The 19,295-nt window shown below is 39.6% G+C and overlaps 1 protein-coding gene and 1 long non-coding RNA gene across 4 annotated transcripts in view; one reads left to right on the forward strand and one right to left on the reverse strand.

The window, feature by feature from the left end:
* The window catches only part of LOC136856361 (uncharacterized), an 82,951-nt gene that overhangs the window by 13,100 nt on the left and 50,556 nt on the right, over positions 1 to 19,295 (forward strand). For all 3 annotated transcript variants that reach the window (XR_010858318.1, XR_010858320.1, XR_010858319.1), the window contains exon 3: positions 675 to 787. This is a non-coding gene — a long non-coding RNA (uncharacterized lncRNA). The remainder of the gene's footprint in view (positions 1 to 674; positions 788 to 19,295) is intronic.
* LOC136856227 (uncharacterized) lies at positions 3,809 to 19,114 on the reverse strand. The gene is made up of 7 exons (XM_067133918.1): positions 19,014 to 19,114; positions 6,768 to 6,950; positions 6,166 to 6,336; positions 5,685 to 5,846; positions 5,098 to 5,169; positions 4,709 to 4,859; positions 3,809 to 3,853 (listed from the first exon to the last, which is right to left on the reverse strand). Exons 2-6 carry the CDS (start codon positions 6,922 to 6,924, stop codon positions 4,720 to 4,722), a joined length of 702 nt encoding a protein of 233 aa, XP_066990019.1. The 5' UTR covers positions 6,925 to 6,950; positions 19,014 to 19,114; the 3' UTR covers positions 3,809 to 3,853; positions 4,709 to 4,719.

Raw genomic sequence — 19,295 nt, forward strand, 5'->3', positions numbered from 1 at the left:
ATCCAAGTTTAGAGGTCATCATTTTGATCAGTGCAGTAATAGACCCCCTTCTGTACTTAGCTGCAAAACTTTCCACTCCTTTTACTGGACCTCCGTCCTTATTCTCTTTCTTCCATCTGACTTTCGTCAACCCTCTCCTAACAATTGTTTCAACTTGATTTTCAGTGCTGAATGACCCCATAGGCCCCAGCAATTGAAGCGTGGTGCTTCAGTAAAGCAAGTGGCTGATATTTGTGAAACATGAAAATGATGTTTTAAAAAGTATTTGTTTATCTTTGTGAACTTTGGGATGCATTTTTTCTTCCAAATGATTGTTAAGAGCGTTTCATATAAAAAAAATATATATATAAAGTAGGACTGTCTTTTGTTAAAGTGTATAAATAAGTCTTAGTCTTTTTTTGCCATTTTTGAAGCAACTTGTACAGTACTTTGATGTTTTCGTGATTTTCTTTGCCAACTTTTATAGTTTCGTTTTGAAATTTTAAAGATTTGTCTTTCTAAAACATTTATAAACACTAATATTGTCTTTATTCCAATGCATTTTAAATGGTTTGTTTTCCAGAAACAGAAAATTTATTTTACTTGTTTCGTACATTGGATTTTACAATGTAAATGTCCGGAGTAGAGTTGAGACTTACAGTTTCTTTAATATTAACCTTGGCTCTCTTCAACAGAGTTTGGTTTCGACGTGGCCAGGGAAAAGGATTGCCTTTATCTACATGAAATCAAAAGCTACAATCTCAGCTGACCAGAGAGTTTGAACAAGATGTTCCTTGGTAAAACAAAGGTATGTATGTTATAAATTGATGCAGTGTTTAATTGAAAGATATTTTGTTAAAATCCTTTTTGTCCATCTTGTAAAACATTCATTGAAAGATTCATTCAAAGATTCATTCAGTTACAGCTCCTGTCGTAAAACTTTACAGGTGTAAAATATTCTTTACTTTCTGTTTTGGAATCGACAATGAAAGTATAATGCGGCAAGCAGCAGTACATTGTAATTGAAGAACTCCTGTATATATATATATATATATATATATATATATATATATATATATATATATATATATATATATATATATATATATATATATATATATATATATATATATAGATTGATAGATAAATATATGGATGTACAGTATGTATATAACCCTTATTTATCATGTGTAATTAGCATTGTATTGATGAGATGTACCATACACAGATCGTCTTATTTTTATATGACGTACAGCAAGTATTTCATTCTCGTTTCATCTCCTTTCTTGTCGTATTCAGTGTTCGAGTCTGCGGAAGTTTGCTGCGCAAGTTCTCGTCCTATCAGTGTTTTCTGTTGGTATACGAGCTAAAGATGGATAAAATATAGCTGGAGGTTGCTCTTAGCAGTGCAGTAACAATTGAACACCACTCTGTGGAAAGCCAACATGATATTTCTTCACAGACTTCTGGGGTTGAGCAGCAAACTCCACAAGGAGTCCTTTGTAAACTCTTGAGGTCCTGTAGTCATCGTGATATGAAGACTCGGTTCTATAACTCGGCAAGTCTTCCCAGCTCTGGTCATTCATTAGAATGTAGACACTCTTCAGAACATCTTATGACCAGGATTATACTTCTGTGTTGTGAACCCACCTTCCTTTATTAACCAAAACACAGTTCTTTGACATCAGATTGTACGGTAGGGTTAGCAGTTTTGAAACATCTGATAATTGGCTCTTAACAGCTAATATCATCCACTCTTGTAAGTCTCATTGACTCTAGAGCTCCATGGATTTTGTAGAGAGAGAGAGAGAGAGACAGAGAGTGAGTTCATCGTTGCAGTGATGTGAAAGGTTTTACTCCAGCATATCCTTGGGTCCTCTTGAGACAAAGTCTCAAAGCATTTGATTAGGGCATCAAGATGAATCCATCAGCTTGTCTCCCTCTCAGACCTCAGACCATGTGAAGGGAACTGCCTTATGTAGGGTACTTCTTTGTCATGTACTTTGCAATGTGTACCGCATTCTGTGCTAAAGTACTCTGCAACATCCTTGGGCCTGGCTGCATAGCATAGTGACTTTTACTTTTCGTGTTCTGTTTGGTCCTAAACTGCACCTTTTCATTTGTTGCCTCACTTAAGGGCAAACAGTATGGCTACAGTATCTTGGTGTGGCATTAACTCCTAAGGGGTTGGCCTTGGAGGGTGATTCAGAGGATTTTATACTGCAGTTATTGCAAATCCTCCAAGCCTTGCTTTTGCAAGACGGCTTATTGTTCAGGCTAAACGACTTAAGGGTTGTCAGTGCTTCAGAGGCTGTTCTTGAGAAGTCACTATTACACTCTGGTCAATAGACAGTTTATAGACAGTAGAAATGGAGGTAGCAGGCAGCTAAACCCTCTACAGTATACTTTGAGAGATATTTTATGTTTATGAAAAAGTAATTCATATTTCATTGAAGGATATGTGTGTACAGTACTGAGAGAGAGACAGAGAGAGAGAGAGAACTGAGGTGTTTACATTAAAGCCCAATGCAGTAACACATACTTACACTATGTATTAAAAGGAAACACAATCTAACCCACACATTTTTGGACGAATGAAATGCATAAATAAAAACAGTAACTGGACAAGTAGAATGCCTAGATGCTGGAGCAGCCATCACCTCTCAGAGAGAGAGTGCACCAATGAATCTCTCTCTCTCTCTCTCTCTCTCTCTCTCTCTCTCTCTCTCTCTCTCTCTCTCTCTCTCTCTCTCTCTCTCCTCCAACAACACTTGCCTAATTATCCCTTGGCCCAGTCTGTTGCAGCCATAGATACAGAGGGGCAGCGATGATAGCCAACCAGTCTGTGATGTGACGTGCACTCCCTGGCACCATTGCTCTGTGTTGGTTATGCAAACAATGACGCAACTCGTGCAATCTAATTGGAAACCCTTTACCCTTTCAAATGTGTTTTCTCAGCTGTACTTCAAGACTGTCAAATGATATATGCAACATTTACTAAATACAATATGTACTATGCAGAAATAAAACACTGAATTTTGCTGATATTTTTTTCTACAGTTAAGCTATAAAGTTTTGCAGAAATGGTGACGTTACAACATTATGATCAGTTTTCTGTGCAGTCTTTAAAGACTGTAAATGATCTTTGCAGCACTGACAAGGACATTGTAAGTTTTATACACTCGAGCAATAAAGTTGACCAATTTGAAACAACACTGCAACTGCCTGTATGTGGGAAAAGTCTCTCAATATATGGTTATATTTAATTCTAGGTAGCAACAACTCTAGCTGACTAGAACAGTGCATTTGTTCAAGAAAAGTCACACAGCACTAGGCCTAGTTATGAATTAGGTGATGACACACATTTTAAACATGAAATTATAGTGAATAGGGATCAGAGATTATATTTAGCATAGGATGAGATCTACTCTGTAATTAATAGTAGGTAAACCACATTGTCACACAGTGAAAACATGATTCTAATTCACACAACACTGCAGTTGACTTTAGATAAAATCACACACACACACACACACACACACACACACACACACACACACACAAATTCTGTCATAACTACAGTAAAAAATGTAGCACTGTATTCAATCCTGAATTGAAACAACAGTGTTAAGTCAAGTCAGGGGAAACACACTCAATTCCGAGTTAAAACAACACTACTAAGTCGAGTCTTTGAACAAGACGGTGTCACAGATGGTTTATGAAGAAAACAGCGTCACAGGTGGGTCTAGGTAATAGCAGCATCACAGTTGGGTCTAGGTAATTGCAGCATCACAGTTGGTTCTAGGTAATAGCATCATCACAGTTGGTTTAGCATCATCACAGTTGGTTCTAGGGGAAAGCATCACAGGTGGTTCTAGAGAAAAGAAAAAAGTGACCCTGTTAAAAATAGGATTGCAATGTCTCTAGATAAACAAATTGGCACTGAAAATGGTGTTGGATTAAAACACAGGTACCCCAAAGCTTTTTCAATGTTTCTTCTCTGTCTTCTGTATGGAACAGGAAACTTACAAACAACTACAGCAAGTTTCTTGGGGGGAAAAGTTAAAACAAGAATTGGTTGTTTGAATGTAACAGCTAGAGGTGTGGAAACAGCCCCAGATTTCATGACCTAACCTAACACAATGCAACCTTTGACCTTGGGTGCTGAGAGCTTGGAAGTTTCTTCATATTGACCCTTACCTCTCTCAGCATGAGGAGGTAAAAGAGTTCCTTGAGACCTTAGTTTAGGGAATGATGGTAGACAAAAACAGTTAGATCCCATCTTGAGGTATATTCTAGCACCTCTTGACTGGGGGCTAGTAGTAAATCAGAAACTCTTCCAGTTCTCGCTACAGGATCCTTGGCAGGAAAGAGCACAGAGCTTGCTTACGTAAGCTAGGCTAGCCACCTGTCGAAGTCTCGAGATACACCCCACAAGGGCGGAAACACCCTTTCAAAATTCTGGTGCATTTGCCTTCCATACCAGCCAGCCACAGAAAACACAATACTTTGACTCGCAAAGCCTGGAAGCAGAATGTAATTCGATTTGCGATGGGACTTTGGCCGCTCCGACCAAAAATCCTCGTGTAGTGAGGCATCCCTGGATAACCCCCTTAGGCTTAGGGTTGAGATGGGCTAGATTCCGGTGGAACCGACAGAATTTGAGCTGATGAAGCAGTATCTTCCCAGTGCAGAAGAGAGAGAGAGAGAGAGAGAGAGAGAGACTTACCTTCGTACTAATCAGAAGTTCCTTTCGCACACAGCGTACAGTTGCGTGTTACAGTCCCTGTTCTGTACAGTCCAAGGTGGACCATTAAGTGTTGAATAACAATTTGCACTCCCACCACCAGATACGGTGACTTCGGTCATCGATGTGTTTCCTGGGGGGTGGGGGGGAGAAAGAAATAGGCTGAATCTCAGTCCATAAATATGTGTATTGATCTGTTTGTATCACTGGAGTGTGAAAAGAATTACAAAGGTTGGTTGTGTGGTATGCGAGCAGAGCTGCAAACTTTAAATTCTCCTGCGCACATATATAGCTGTTCCAGTGTTGTTTCATGTACAGTTTTTTCCTACATACTGTATGCGTACAGTGAACTACTTACTAATTTTACCTACCATTTACATTCATCCACACTGGATTTGCCGTGGAGACCTCTTGGTAAAGCCCAATCCAGTATTGTGCTCCGGCTGTCCGAAAGAAATATTTTGTATGAGTTGTAATTTACACAAAGGAATGAGCGTAGTTTGTTCAAGATAACTATCAGATGTTTGGAAAACAAGTTTTATTTATAGTTATGAGAATTTTTCATTACCAAGTGAAGGTTAATGGATCTCAGTAACGGAAAGGACACAAAAAGTCAGTTGATGAAACTGTGCTGCTGGATAAACAATGGTGAAGTTTGTGCTCCTTCAGAAACTGGTTAGGCCTATATCTGTTACCCCCCTATAATGTCACACTAAAAAGGCAGTTTGTCAGAAAGCAATTTAACAATTTGGGCTTCAAATGAGCCTACAGCACAGCACTGCTTTGAGCAGGTAAATATCAACACGGACAAGTAATAGTCTAACTCTAACATATACAGAAAAGCCAAATGAGTTACGTCAGGACCAAAGAATATGGAAGTTGTAAGAAACAGTTGCCTCTTCCGCAAGCACTCAAAAAATAGCTTATTTCCGTAGAGTAAACAGCTTCAGTGACTTACATCCCTGCCAGAGGAAAGAAGTCACGTCTTTCATTTTTGCGTTGGTTTCCAGAGTGACCAGCTCCCCTCCTTGGGACCTGCAGAAGTTCAGCGCGTCGTAGAAACCGCTATGAAGTTCACGCACCTTGTAAAATCCGTATTGGCGCGGTGTAAAATCAAGGTCTGAAAGGGAGTACGGGTAATTAATGAAGAATGTGTTTAAAGGTGCATTGTACGTCGCGGGGCATTTAGGAGGTGTGCAGTTGATGCCCTGACTTGACAAGGTTATGGAGGATGGCTGAGATGGAACACTCAAGTTCCTGGGCACATTTGTATTCCTATAGTCGCCTGCTTCCAATCTCGACAGCGACAACAACAAAAAGACGGCAATGCGCAGTGTTCCCAAGAGTTACGGTTACAATATTTCAGAAAACTTTCTTTTAAAACATTAAGGAACACACACACTACAGGAGTCAAAATCTGGCAGTGTTCCTCAACTTACTGAACCAGTAGAAAGTTTTGGCCGAGGAGATCCCTTGGTCTGGGTCTTGCAGCTCCACAACACTAAAGTTGCTTGCGGAGATGAGGCATCGCGAGGTGTTGGTATCGGCCATCCTGATCCAGGTGGTGCTTGTGCAGTCCAATACTACTTCGCAGAGGTTTCTACACTGGCCTGAAAAGTAAATATTTTGATAGCAGAGGCTAAGCCTACAGGAACATTTTGTTCAAAGTGATGTCGGCTGAAAGTGAGAGCAGTCCTACTAATACTCTTCTCAATTACAAGTACTCTGGAAGTTGTAATGTAAACTTCACTATGTCTGGATTAAGTTTAAAAATCTCACTTAAGTCTAGATTTATGTTACAGCAACAGAAAAATCACAGAAATGTCGAATATAAGAGAAGCCATGTTGATAATGGTATCATCATAAACTTTTACAGAATTTACAGCCAAAAACTCTTACATACCAAAGAGAAACAGATTAGTTTACACGCTTTGAACCTCAGCACAAAATCTGAAAGTACTATTTGCAACTCATGGCTGTTTTCATGCACTAGATAGGCCACAGGTACAGAAGGCTATAAAAAATTGGTGTTTCAACTCACAGGCGTTCTCAACTGTGACATTATGCTTGACATACTTTGCTGGCATGACTTTTCCAGTGAAAATAGTGATTCTCTCTGTGTCGATGCTTGATTTCACCAGTTTGTGCAACACCCCCATTGAAATCAAGGCCACCAGTATCAAGGATGCTTCCCTCATCTTGTCTGTTTGAAGATTTCTGGGACCTGTCGGTGGGTTAAAGTTTGAAAACGAGTGATTTTAAATATGGGAGTCCATATATAACAAAAAGAAGCTTAAGTATTATAAGGATTCACTGCAGTCCTGAAATGTTGCCCCATTCCAAGCAGAAATCCTACTCTGCCATGCTATGTAGGATGTGAGGCATGTGGTCAAGACTATAGCTTAGGTCTCAGGTCCAACTCCTTCCAAATGCCTCATTCCCTACAAATTTTAATCTTTTGGTTGTTCAGGTAACTCCCACCTCATCTTTGGGAGGTCAAAGTTCAATTCATATGACCTGCTTCTATAAAATTAAGTGGTTCCTGTACCCTGGTCTGACCCCATTTGGTATATTTCTCAACACCCTACCACTACCATTCCCACAATCCTCTCCGTCACTCCATCAAGTACTTTTGCCATCAGATCACCTATCACGACCACCCTTCCTTGCTTTCTCTCTCTCTGTGTTTATCTGATAAGTGAATTATGTACCATCTTGCTAGCCAACTGTGGTGGGTCATACTTTGCGAAGGAATGGTCCACTGTAGCCTTACCCCAAAGGGTACACCTGTACTGGTAAACCAGAAAACTAAGTTGTACAGACACACACACACACACACACACACAAGGTGATCACAATTATAGAGCAGTACCTGACCTTATGATGAACTACATTCCAGTATAACCTCCCACTCCAGAAACTTAACTGCCATTACACAAATTACAAGCAATTACTGTTAGCACTGAACTCTGCTCGTTTGCCTGCATGTCAAGTTGGAAGGGGTCCCACTGGATCAATAGGGTCGAAATGTGTGTGTGTATACATAGTTACTTTGGTGGCACCATTTTTTTGCAGGAGTTTTTCTCCGCGTCAGTCTTTGATGAATACAAAACCTTCCTTGTTCCATTGATTATTTTCTGTCACGAAAGCTGTTCCTGCACTCCAGGCAGCTACTGTTAGCACTGAACTGTGCTTGTTTGCCTGCATTTTCGAGTGACTGCTGGCTTACAATTTGTTGTTTTCGATTGAGCGCGGGCTCTTATTGGTGATCGGTCCAGAGCATAGCTTAGAAAATATGGAACGGATATTCTGCTCTGTCTACAAAATGCTTCATAGTAATGCGTAGAAGAATTTGCAGTGTGTGATTGTACTGTATATATATCATTAAAAAAATATATATATATATGTGTGTGTGTGTGTGTTTGTGTGTAGAGAGAGAGAACCACATGAAAGGTGAAAATCAAAGAGAAGGTACCAAGCGCTTTTCTGTACTGCGCGCACTCTTTAGGGTACAAAGTAAAGTAAAATAAAATAAATAAAATACAAAATGTTTGTAGCTTTCTGCAAAGGTTTGTCGGTTAAAACTTTGGGTATTTTAACATAATTCCTACATCGTAAATTTCACAAAACTCTGAGTCTTAAGAATTCCTGACTGCACATCCTCAATGCCCTTAAAAGTCTGCCACTGAAAATTGAGAGTTTTCCATGAACATGGTGACCTGAATAGTATTGTATATCAGAGCAGACGTTGGTAGCTTTCCTGTCAACATCAAACACAAAGCTTCTGCCCCTTGTATGAACCAGAACATCTGAAAAGGGTAATGAACAATTATCTTCTTACGACGGTGAATTTCACAGAAGGTACCAAATGATTTCGCTTGTCCAGAAAACAGTTCAGATTTTGGCACGTGGGCCAGAATATGTCACCAACGTATCGAAACCAAGGGACCCCCTTTGGCAAAACTTTTGAAGGTCATAATTTCTTAAAAGAAACAATCTTTCACACGCAATTTTGTCAATTCTAGAGTTTCGTCACTTTAAGACACTTTTTCATTTCTTATTAAAGTTACTCGTGACAGTCGCTTTGGGATTTTTTTTTTTTCGTAGTTCTGAGTTAGTTACATTGTCTGGCAAAGATTGTACATTTTTCTAACATACCCATCTTTATCCATTATTACTAGAACCTGGGGTTTATCAGCCTTTGTAATATGCAAATCATTATCATTTTTTTATTCTTACACATACACACACACACATGCACACACTCATATATATACATATATATATCTACATCACGTGTTTGTATTCAGTAAGCAAAAGAATCTTTTTCTTTCGGCGTGAGAAAAACGTGGAGTCTCTCAATTTGAAGACCAAAATAGAGTGATCACTAATGGCCTCGTTGTCAACAACAAAAACAACAATTGCCTAGACTTTATTTATTACCGTTGGGACTTGGAAGTACAGTGCCACGCAAAAAAAATATATATTGACTTCAAAAAGCCTTTGAACGACGCGAATACAACTCTATGAATTTATTGGCGCTGAAGCATTGGAAACTATGGAGGAAGAATTGAGACTTTGGAGACAAATTCGTTCCAGTGGAGGAATGTAGGACAGGTTTGTGTATTTTGTACCCTCTCTCTCTCTCTCTCTCTCTCTCTCTCTCTCTCTCTCTCTCTCTCTCTCTCTCTCTCTCTCTCTCTCATATATATATATATATATATATATATATATATATATATATATATATATATATATATATATATATATATATATATATATATATATATATATATATATATATATATATATATATATATATATATATGTATATATATATATATATATATATATATATATATATATATATATATATATATATATATATATATATATATATATATATATATATATATATATATATATATATATATATATATATATATATATATATATATATATATATTTATTTATTTATTTGTCAAAAGGATGATGTGTACAATACATTGCTTCAGCGTAAACACCATTAATTTTTGCACCTAATGTTGTAGGCGATGTTGCGGATACTCAAAGAAATATAAGTAGTATAAGCCATCATGTTCCCACATTCTGAAACACAACATTCAGAAAAGTAACTAATGAGTATAACCGTATAAGTAGAATACTTATATCTCGTTCAATACTTACATAGAGACACTTCAAATCCCCTCAGTAAGTTGTGCTTTCAGTTACATCTTTCAATTCATCAGTTTTCTTCCATTTTCTCTACGTGACAAGACCATCTCGAGTGCTAACCCTTATACCATACCTACGTATTTTCCATTGTCTCTCTCTCTTGCAGTTTTAACTTAATAAATATTGGGTAGATTATTAATCTCTGTAGCATTCGCTTTTTGTTTTTATCCACACTTCACTTCCATAGAGGGAAAGTTGGCTCAACAATCCCTTCACTATTCACTCTCTGTTAACTTTTATACTTCACCTGCTCTGTGGCCCACCTCTTCTCTACTATTTTCTGTGTTCCCATTTATCCCTGTACCCTTTCACCAACCTCTGTAGTATCTCTTCAATATCCCCAAGCAGCACTCTGTTTTTGGTGTCTACTTTCAAGCCATGTAGAATTTTATGACCAAAGTCAGAGTATCAAAGGAAAATAAAAGTTATAAGAATGTCACCAAATGGACTCCTGGGATGGCTGACTGATAAGAAGGAGATGACCTTTGTAGGTCATGACCTGGGGAGTGGAACCGAAAAGGCCCTCTGAGACCTCGTCACTGTTAATGAACTTGCTGACCAATGCAAGAGCCTTTTAGAGGGGGGAAACTGCACTAGTCTGTACACAGAGCGCCTCTCCTCTTACTGTGGGGCACGTTATTGCATTGCCATGGGTATGCTGCAGTACAACAGTGGGCAGGGGTATAGCAGAACTGCTTGGTCCCGATATAGTTGTTGATAACACAGTTGCATTCCTGAGAGACATTAACCTCTATAATGGAATTTAATATTGACCTCTTGGTACGTTGCCAAGTGTAGTATATATACACTTTTGCCGTTGTTTATATAAGCATGTTTAAGGATAATTTTTTTAATTATTTACTTTTTTACACAAAAGGTTATATGCACGTCCCTTAAATACAAAGTTATAATTTTTTTTTATGGGGAATGTCAGTTTTTGCCAAATGTTAATTTATACCATAGTTTTAAAATCACTTTTTTATTTTATTCAGTTCATAAATTCATTGCCATGAGTATTCATCCCAAACCAGATTCATCATGGCACTAAATAATCCCTCGGATTCCAGCGCTTGGCTTCAAGCCTAAAATTTCATATTCCATTCCATTCCAACTTGGTCGCCATCCTTCTATTGGCGAACACCCCAAAAGGACCCGAAGGGTCCAAGAATTGAGAACCAGTGCAGTCTATGATTTTAGGTGTGTTCAGACATAGCATGCGAACCCCCTGAAAAAAAAAAAAGGCCATGTTCTTCGCACAACAAGGACTCACGTAGGCAACTGCATGCCTGTCGTGACAGCAGAGCCGTACATCTATATTTTGCCGATGTCTACGAAACAAGGTTCCACCCGTCAAGAGACGCAGAGGCCATCCGTCAGGGAAGATAATTACCGGGAGACTCATGCTTCCTTAGAGCTAAACATAGCCCTGAAGAGGCCATCATTAAAAATGCAGGTATCATTGGGCTATGCTCTCCCAGCCAGCTGGAGGGACGGGCCAGCGGAATGTACTGGTATCATCAGGCTATTCTCTCCCTTCCAGGGGGAGGAACAGACCGATGGAACGGACCAGTGAAATGGACTAGCAGAATGGACCAGCACGATAAAATAATATAACCAAGGACAACTTCCATGGCAGAATTAGTACCCCAAAATCACAACCTATAAATCCTCCTGTGCTGGTGAAAAGAAGGCGCTCACGGAAGAGGCATCATAATTAATGGTCACGCATCTCTTATTTTACCTGCACGGCTGCACCGGCCTTGATAAATCGTTATAGACCCCCTAATGAGATTGGTACATGCACAGTGGAGTCACGAATTACTGACAAAATACACTTTTGCCTTCCATTCAGTACTCTTCACTTCACGAAGAAATGGTATAGAAAATTAAGGAATTATCTTTGAAATTATTTACATAAAAGTGCAACTAATCCACACAAGTCGTAAAAAACTTGTAGCCTAATTACTTTGTACCTGAGGCATTTACCTGGGCAAGGCTACACACTGGACATAGCACAGAGCCTTGCCCAACTTCCCGACCCACCAGGTACCGGTGTGGGTGAGGTGGTAGCACCTATACATTCTGTTTGAGAGCCCTGGGATCAATTCTTAAGTGAGTTAGAAATTTATATGAGTGTGTGTGTATATATATATGTATATATATATATATATATATATATATATATATATATATATATATATATATATATATATATATATATATATATATATTCTTCCATATTTAACAAAAAATTCGTCTGTCAGTCGTCAGCTGTGAGTAGGAAATTAGCGGTGGGAAAACAATGCCATGACAGAAGTGAACTGAGTAGGCCTAAGCCCCCAGATCGCTTGATTTGGCTGTAAACAGTGCCACTCCTTCATCCCCAATCGGATGTTTTCTGGGGGTCATGTAGCGGTTAGTCACTAGGGGCAAATCCAGGTTGTCGTTAGGCTACGATCCTAACACTTAAGTCCTTAACTATAAGACCTATTTTCCCCATAACATTTTGCTGGCAGTGTGACTGCTTTCAGATTGCTGATGTCCTGGATTTCAAGCAAAGCAACTAGGCAGACGCCATGCCCCGAGAGTGGGCGCACGAACTCCTCAGCTAACCACCACTGCGCCCTGTTGGGACTCTTCCCGTTTCTCTGGGTAGAAAAGTTAAGTATACCTTAGTTTAACCAGACCACTGAGCTGATTAAGAGCTCTCCTAGAGAGGGCTGGCCCGGGAAGTATTAGATTTATTTTACGTGGCTAAGAACCAACTGGTTACCTAGCAACGGGACCTACAGCTTTTCGTGGAATCCAAACCACATTGTAACGAGAAATGAATTTCTACCACCAGAAATAAATTTCTCTAATTCTTCGTTGGCCGGTCGGAGAATCGAACGCGGCCCAGCAGAGTGCTAGCCAGGAACGGTACCAACCCGTCCAATGAGGAACTTCGCTGGGTAGAATGAAATGCAAGACAGGCTGCCATTTTCATCCCATGCTAAGAGCTCTGTGCATGAGGAATAAGGTATGTCTGAAAGCATTTGGTCCCAAGTCAGGTTCTGTTTCTTCCCGTGAATTTCTCTCCATTTTCCGAATTTCCAACTTTTCATTGTCTTAAACAAAGTCCCCTTTGTTGAATCAAACCTACCACCAAAGCTGCCCCACGATTCACCCCTAAGCTCAAATTAAACTAGTTCAGTGTGGTGCCTAGTTAAGTTCATGCGAGAGAAACTCCTTGTTTTGATTGCTAACCTGGAGTTCCCTTCCAGAAATCTTGCTACTCTGCCCCCAAGCTGTTGGTCCCAGCCTTGCGAATTAATTCCACTTAGACGTTACTGCCATTCTTCTATGTGCAAGAATTTCCTGATATGCAGTCCCGGGGCACCAACCAGTCGCCCCCCCCCCCCTCCTCCCATGTGCACAAGCACCTGAAATTGAAATCGTTCAGTCAGTAGTCACCTTTTCATATTCAGAGATTTGCACATTTCATGTGCTTGCAAGCCGCTCAGTCGGTTATTTTCCGATTCAGTTCCTGATTGCTTCGTCTGTAAATTAATTCGGTTTAACGTAATCTGTTACTCGTTTCCCATGGCGACCCTCCACTCCTGGTTAATTAATGGGTGATATCAAGGTAAGTCATCCTTTGCAAATCCATTTGTTTGCCTTCTGGGTGATATCTGTTGCCCCTTACGGCAGTTAAATGATAAGAAATCCCTGTACATTCCTCCAGTAGACCCCAGAATGTAAGTAAATTAAGTATACCTTAGTTTTACCAGACCACTGAGCTGATCAACAGCTCTCCTAGGGCTGGCCCGAAGGATTAGACTTATTTTACGTGGCTAAGAACCAATTGGTTACTTAGCAATGGGACCTACAGCTTTCGAACCACATTATAGTGAGAAATGAATTTCTATCACCAGAAATAAATTCCTCTAACTCTTCATCAGCCGGCCGGGGAATTGAACTCCGGCCCATCGAGTGACAGTCTGAAGCTCAACAGACTCGGCCAACGAAGGGCTCCCAGAATGTAAGAATATATATATATATATATATATATATATATATATATATATATATATATATATATATATATATATATATATATATATATATATGTATGTATACTCGTATATACACACAACTTCAGCAAGGCGTCCAAGAAACATTGTACGCACTTGATTGAAAGCTGATAATATTCCCACGCTCCGAAAAGAAATAAGTCGCTCTAAATGTCGACCCAGTGGCTATTGCGCTGTAAAGAAGGTATGTAGATTAACGACGTAATTCGTAAAGGAGTTATGGGAACCTACAAAAAAAAAAAAAAAGAAAGTTATTGGAAGAAGGGTGGTCATAAATAATGTCTGCTTCAGCATACTGTCATACGGGAAAGGAGGAAATTCGAGTAATTTGATCACGTCTCCTTGGCCACGCTGTACACAGTATGGAACTCTCTCTCTCTCTCTCTCTCTCTCTCTCTCTCTCTCTCTCTCTCTCTCTCTCTCTCTCTCTCTCTCTCTCTCTCTCTTTCTTTGTACAAGGACCATTACTCTCTCTCACTGTCTCATTCTGTCATTGTGTTTTCTCTCTCTCTTTCTCTCTCTCTCTCTCTCTCTCTCTGTTCCTCTCACTCTTTCACTGTACAAGGACAATTTCTCTCTCTCTCTCTCTCTCTCTCTCTCTCTCTCTCTCTCTCTCTCTCTCTCTGTTCCTCTCACTCTTTCACTGTACAAGGACAATTTCTCTCTCTCTCTCTCTCTCTCTCTCTCTCTCTCTCTCTCTCTCTCTCTCTCTCTCTCTCTCTGTTCCTCTCACTCTTTCACTGTACAAGGACAATTCTCTCTCTCTCTCTCTCTCTCTCTCTCTCTCTCTCTCTCTCTCTCTCTCTCTCTCTCTCTCTCTCTCTCTCTCTTTCACTGTACAAGGACAATTCTCTCTCTCTCTCTCTCTCTCTCTCTCTCTCTCTCTCTCTTTCAATGTACAAGGACCATTCTCTCTCTCTCTCTCTCTCTCTCTCTCTCTCTCTCTCTCTCTCTCTCTCTCTCTCTCTCTCTCTCTCTCCCCTTTTTATAGAGGCCCTAATGACACCTCACGTGACTGACGGCAATTTTAGCAGTTCCCAGGCTAGTGGTACCTTCTTTTTCTAAATTATTTCTGCTTTTTGTTCTCATTTCGGATAGCCACCTTCTTATTTTCTCCATTTATACTGTCATTCGTCACAGCCTGCCTGCATTTGGCTGGGAATTCATTAATATTATAAAAGGGAATGAATTTGGGGGGGGGAATACGCACAGGTTGGAATCCTGACATAAAACTCAAACTGAACATTTCTTTACACTTAAGAGTATACATTTTAAAAAACCCAAGATATATTAAAATCCAAAAGAAACGTAAGTGGAAGGAAACTCACAAATAAAAATGAGGACAAGACACATTTAGACAAGAAAGGGGGGGTGGGGGGGGTGGCTCTTGACTGCGCGTTCAATGGGGGGAACCAGTTGTTTGATCAATAAGGACTCTGAGATGGGTCATTCCTGAGTGTTGGGTGTTTGTCAGATGATTTTCAAATCTTTATTTTCAGTGTATTCTTTGCAACTTTTAGCAAGAGTTCTTATGCTGGAATGCTCCGGGTTCTTGAGTCTGCTGTCTGACTTCAGGGGATTTTTGTGGGTCCCAAATAAACCCCCGAGTGACACCTGGGGCAAGTGTATTCATATACCACACAAGAGGACATGAAAGGGCATTGACGATCCTTGAACTGAAACAGAGAGCGGATGGTTAAGGGATTTTTAGGAATTAGGTTAACATTTACAGCAGGAAAATGATCTTGTATTGCCCGAGTGAATTTTCTTTCAAAAGAACTGTCACAGACATGGGGGAAGCTGGCATAAAATTCCAGTTTTGGGACAGTAGGACATTTTACTGGCGGGGAGAAGGAATTGCTAAGTCATTTTCGGCGAATCTCGTTGACGAAATTAGCAGGAAAACAGTTGTTTTGAAAAAAGTTTGCTAAGAATATGTATTCCTTGTGAAACATGTCCCTGTTAGAAGTAAGCCGTAAAGCCCTGTGGAATAATGGGCAAACAGAATTAAGTTTAAAATTGAAGTAGCATGATCTGTAGAAATTCGAGCCCCATCCGGTAAAAGTTCGTTTTCTAAAAACAGTAGTGTTAAAAGCATCGTTCTGCCTTGTCACCAGGACGTCCGGGAAGGAAAGCTGAAGGTTGGACTCCTTCTCGAGCGTAAACCTGATGTTGGAACGCCGGCCATTGACGAAGATGTTGGCGAAGGTGGGTCCAAGGGGTGAAACCATAGCCTTGCCCTCTAAACCAAGGCCGTGTCCAGCACGGCTACAGGTCTGAGAGGGTTTTAAAAGTCGAGGAGGTTAAAATAGCTTATCAAGGATTACCTCTGTACTCTCAGCAACTAGGACGTTTGTAAACGAGGACCCTACATCAAAACTGGTCATCACTATAGATCGGAGTCTTAGACAAGAACTTTTTCTTTCAATTCGTAAGAGTTTTTTAAGGAATAGTTGTTAGCAGTAAGTGGTTCAAGCACGGGTACGAGGAATTTCGCCAGAATAGGACGCACGGTCACCCCTGGCTCATGAATTTTAGGCAAACCATAAAGAATCCCGTATGACGAACCAGTTGAAAAAGGTTCCTGATAGGTGGATTCGTCGACAAAGCTGTCATTTTTTAAAGTTCTCAGAAACCTGTTCATTTTATCCTCAGTTCTGAATAAATTATAATAATCTGCAGTGCCGATTTCAGTCAATTTAGATTGGTCAGATAAAATATTAGTCTCTCTCTCTCCCCTCTTTATAGAGGCTATAATGACGCCTCTCATGATTGACGGCAATTTTAGCAGTTCCCAGGTTTTTCGTTCCTTGTTTTTCTAAATGAAATCGGCTTTTTGTTCCCATTTCGGAGAGTCACCTTCATATTTTCGCTCCTTGCACTTTCATTCTTCACAATTTGCCTGCATTTGGTTGGGAATTCATTAATATTATACAGGGGATGAATCTTGGGAATATGCACAGGTTCAAAACACTATTTGAACGTTGCAGCTACATATTTCGAGCACCTCACAGTATTCTGATGCCCCCATTCACTGGTAAAATATGGACAGATGAAATGTTACGAGGGTATATATACAAAGCATTTGTAGGCGTGGCATTAAGTCTCCGATGGTATCAGATGACCGATTCCCAAGGAGGAGAAATAAAAATTCCCTGGTGGTTTTGGCCTCATTAACTCCCGCCTGGCGACGCATCTGGTGGTCGTGTTTCCAGGAACACCTTCTTCAGAAGAAGTCTGAGGATTAACCCGTCAATGTCATCCGGTTTCCAGCGTCCCCCTGACAAGTCCATGTCGTTGGTTTCATTGATGCGAGCGGATTCCAGCACCTTTCTTTTGTACGGACAGCTACTTTTGAAAACCAGCTCCGCCCCGCTCCAATTTATGGAATGGCCTTTATCCCTGACGTGTAAGATAATCCCCGAACTCTCCGAAGCATAACGTACTGATCTTTTCTGCTCTGTCTCCCCCACGCAAATCCCATTACAATTGCTGCACGGAATCTTGTAAACTCCAGCTTATTCCCTTTTTTATTCAAACATACGTTAATGAGCGAGCTCGATGGATTTCGGATGATGGAAAATCAAAGGATTGTTAGACCTGAGTTGTTCGGTGGCTTTTTGGATGCTTTCGCCGTACGGAAGCTTTAATTTGTTGTTAAAATTTATTTGTCTGTTGTGAGTGGGACCTATGTAGTATATGTAGTTTATTTTATTCGCTTTGTTAATAGCCCTCTCGATAATGTGTGGTGGAGAGAGCAGTTGCGTTAGGTGTTGGCAGATCGTGTTGAATTCTTTATGTAGGTACCCATTTGAACATATTCTGAGCCCCCTTAAAAGTTAAGTATACCTTGGTTTTACCAGACCACTGAGCCCCCCCTGAGGAATAAGTTGCACCCTGCCATGTTCTTTAAGGAGACATCGTGGCAGCCTAAGAAACGAATGTAGGAAACAGAGAAAGTGGGTTTCCTATGTACTGTGAAAGCACATCTGTTCTGTTTCTTATGGTCAGTACATCTAGGAACGGCAATTATCCGTCCTTTTCCCATTCCGCTCTGAATTTTATGGTGGGAACTAACGAATTCAGTCTATTAAAAAATTAATTGAAGTCTCCCCAGCTATTGTCCCAGAAAGTGAAAATATCATCTACGTATCTAAGCCAGATCATATTACGGGGTTTGATAGACGACAGAATTTCTGTTTTGAAATATTCCATGTACAAAGTATACCTTAGTTTTACCAGACCACTGAGCTGATTAACAGCTCTCCTAGGGCTGGCCCGAGTTTGCTAGGAGGGGTGACAGGGGACTGGCCATGCTACAGCCAAATTTATGTTTGTAAAAATTACCATTGAAAGAGAACACTTTGTTAGTTACACAGAGGTTGATGAGTTTTAGAGTTTTATTCGTGTGGTTGTAACTTCCTCTTTCAAAAAGACAACACTTCGGCGATTGGGACTTTAGTAAACAATGACTCGACGTTTAGACTGAGGAATTTGACGTTATTTGATAGTAAATGTAAAAAATGCCATCTGCAAAAATGTAAAAAATTGCCAGTGGTAAAAATGAAAAAATGCCAACTGGAATAAATTTGAAAAAATGCCAACTGGAATAAATTTTTAAAAATGCCAACTGGTATAAATGTAAAAAAAATGCCAACTCTAAAAAATGGAGAAAATGCCAACTGGAATAAATGTAAAAAAATGCCAACTGGAATAACTGTAAAAAATGCCAACTGGGGTAACATGTAAAAAAATTGCTAAATGTAAAAAACATTTTAAAAACAATTGTACATAACCTTACTCTCTCTCTCTCTCTCTCTCTATATATATATATATATATATATATATATATATATATATATATATATATATATATATAATATGCTTTTAAAATATGTATTCTACTACATTTAACTCATAAGAAACCATTTATTTTCAAACAATCCTACATAGTTTTTAAACTTTATATATAAACTTACCTACTATGACATCACAGGCTAAACTGCACCCACGTAGTCTGTTACAGCCTGAAGGAACTGCCGTGGGAGGAACCTCACCCAGTGACGTCCAGTGTCGTACTGACTAACAATAAGTTACAGTAAAATATAATGACTTATGGCATTTGATTGCCTGACGCAAGTGCAGACGGTACGATAATTTTAACAATTTTGTTTTGGTATAAAGTTATATAACACGTTGTATTTGACCTATAGTAAGCTGTATTTTGTATAATAATTTCTATATGTTAATTTTAGCAAGTT

Source organism: Macrobrachium rosenbergii, chromosome 35 (genome assembly GCF_040412425.1).
Source record: "Macrobrachium rosenbergii isolate ZJJX-2024 chromosome 35, ASM4041242v1, whole genome shotgun sequence".
In the NCBI taxonomy this organism is placed as follows: Eukaryota; Metazoa; Arthropoda; class Malacostraca; order Decapoda; family Palaemonidae; genus Macrobrachium; species Macrobrachium rosenbergii.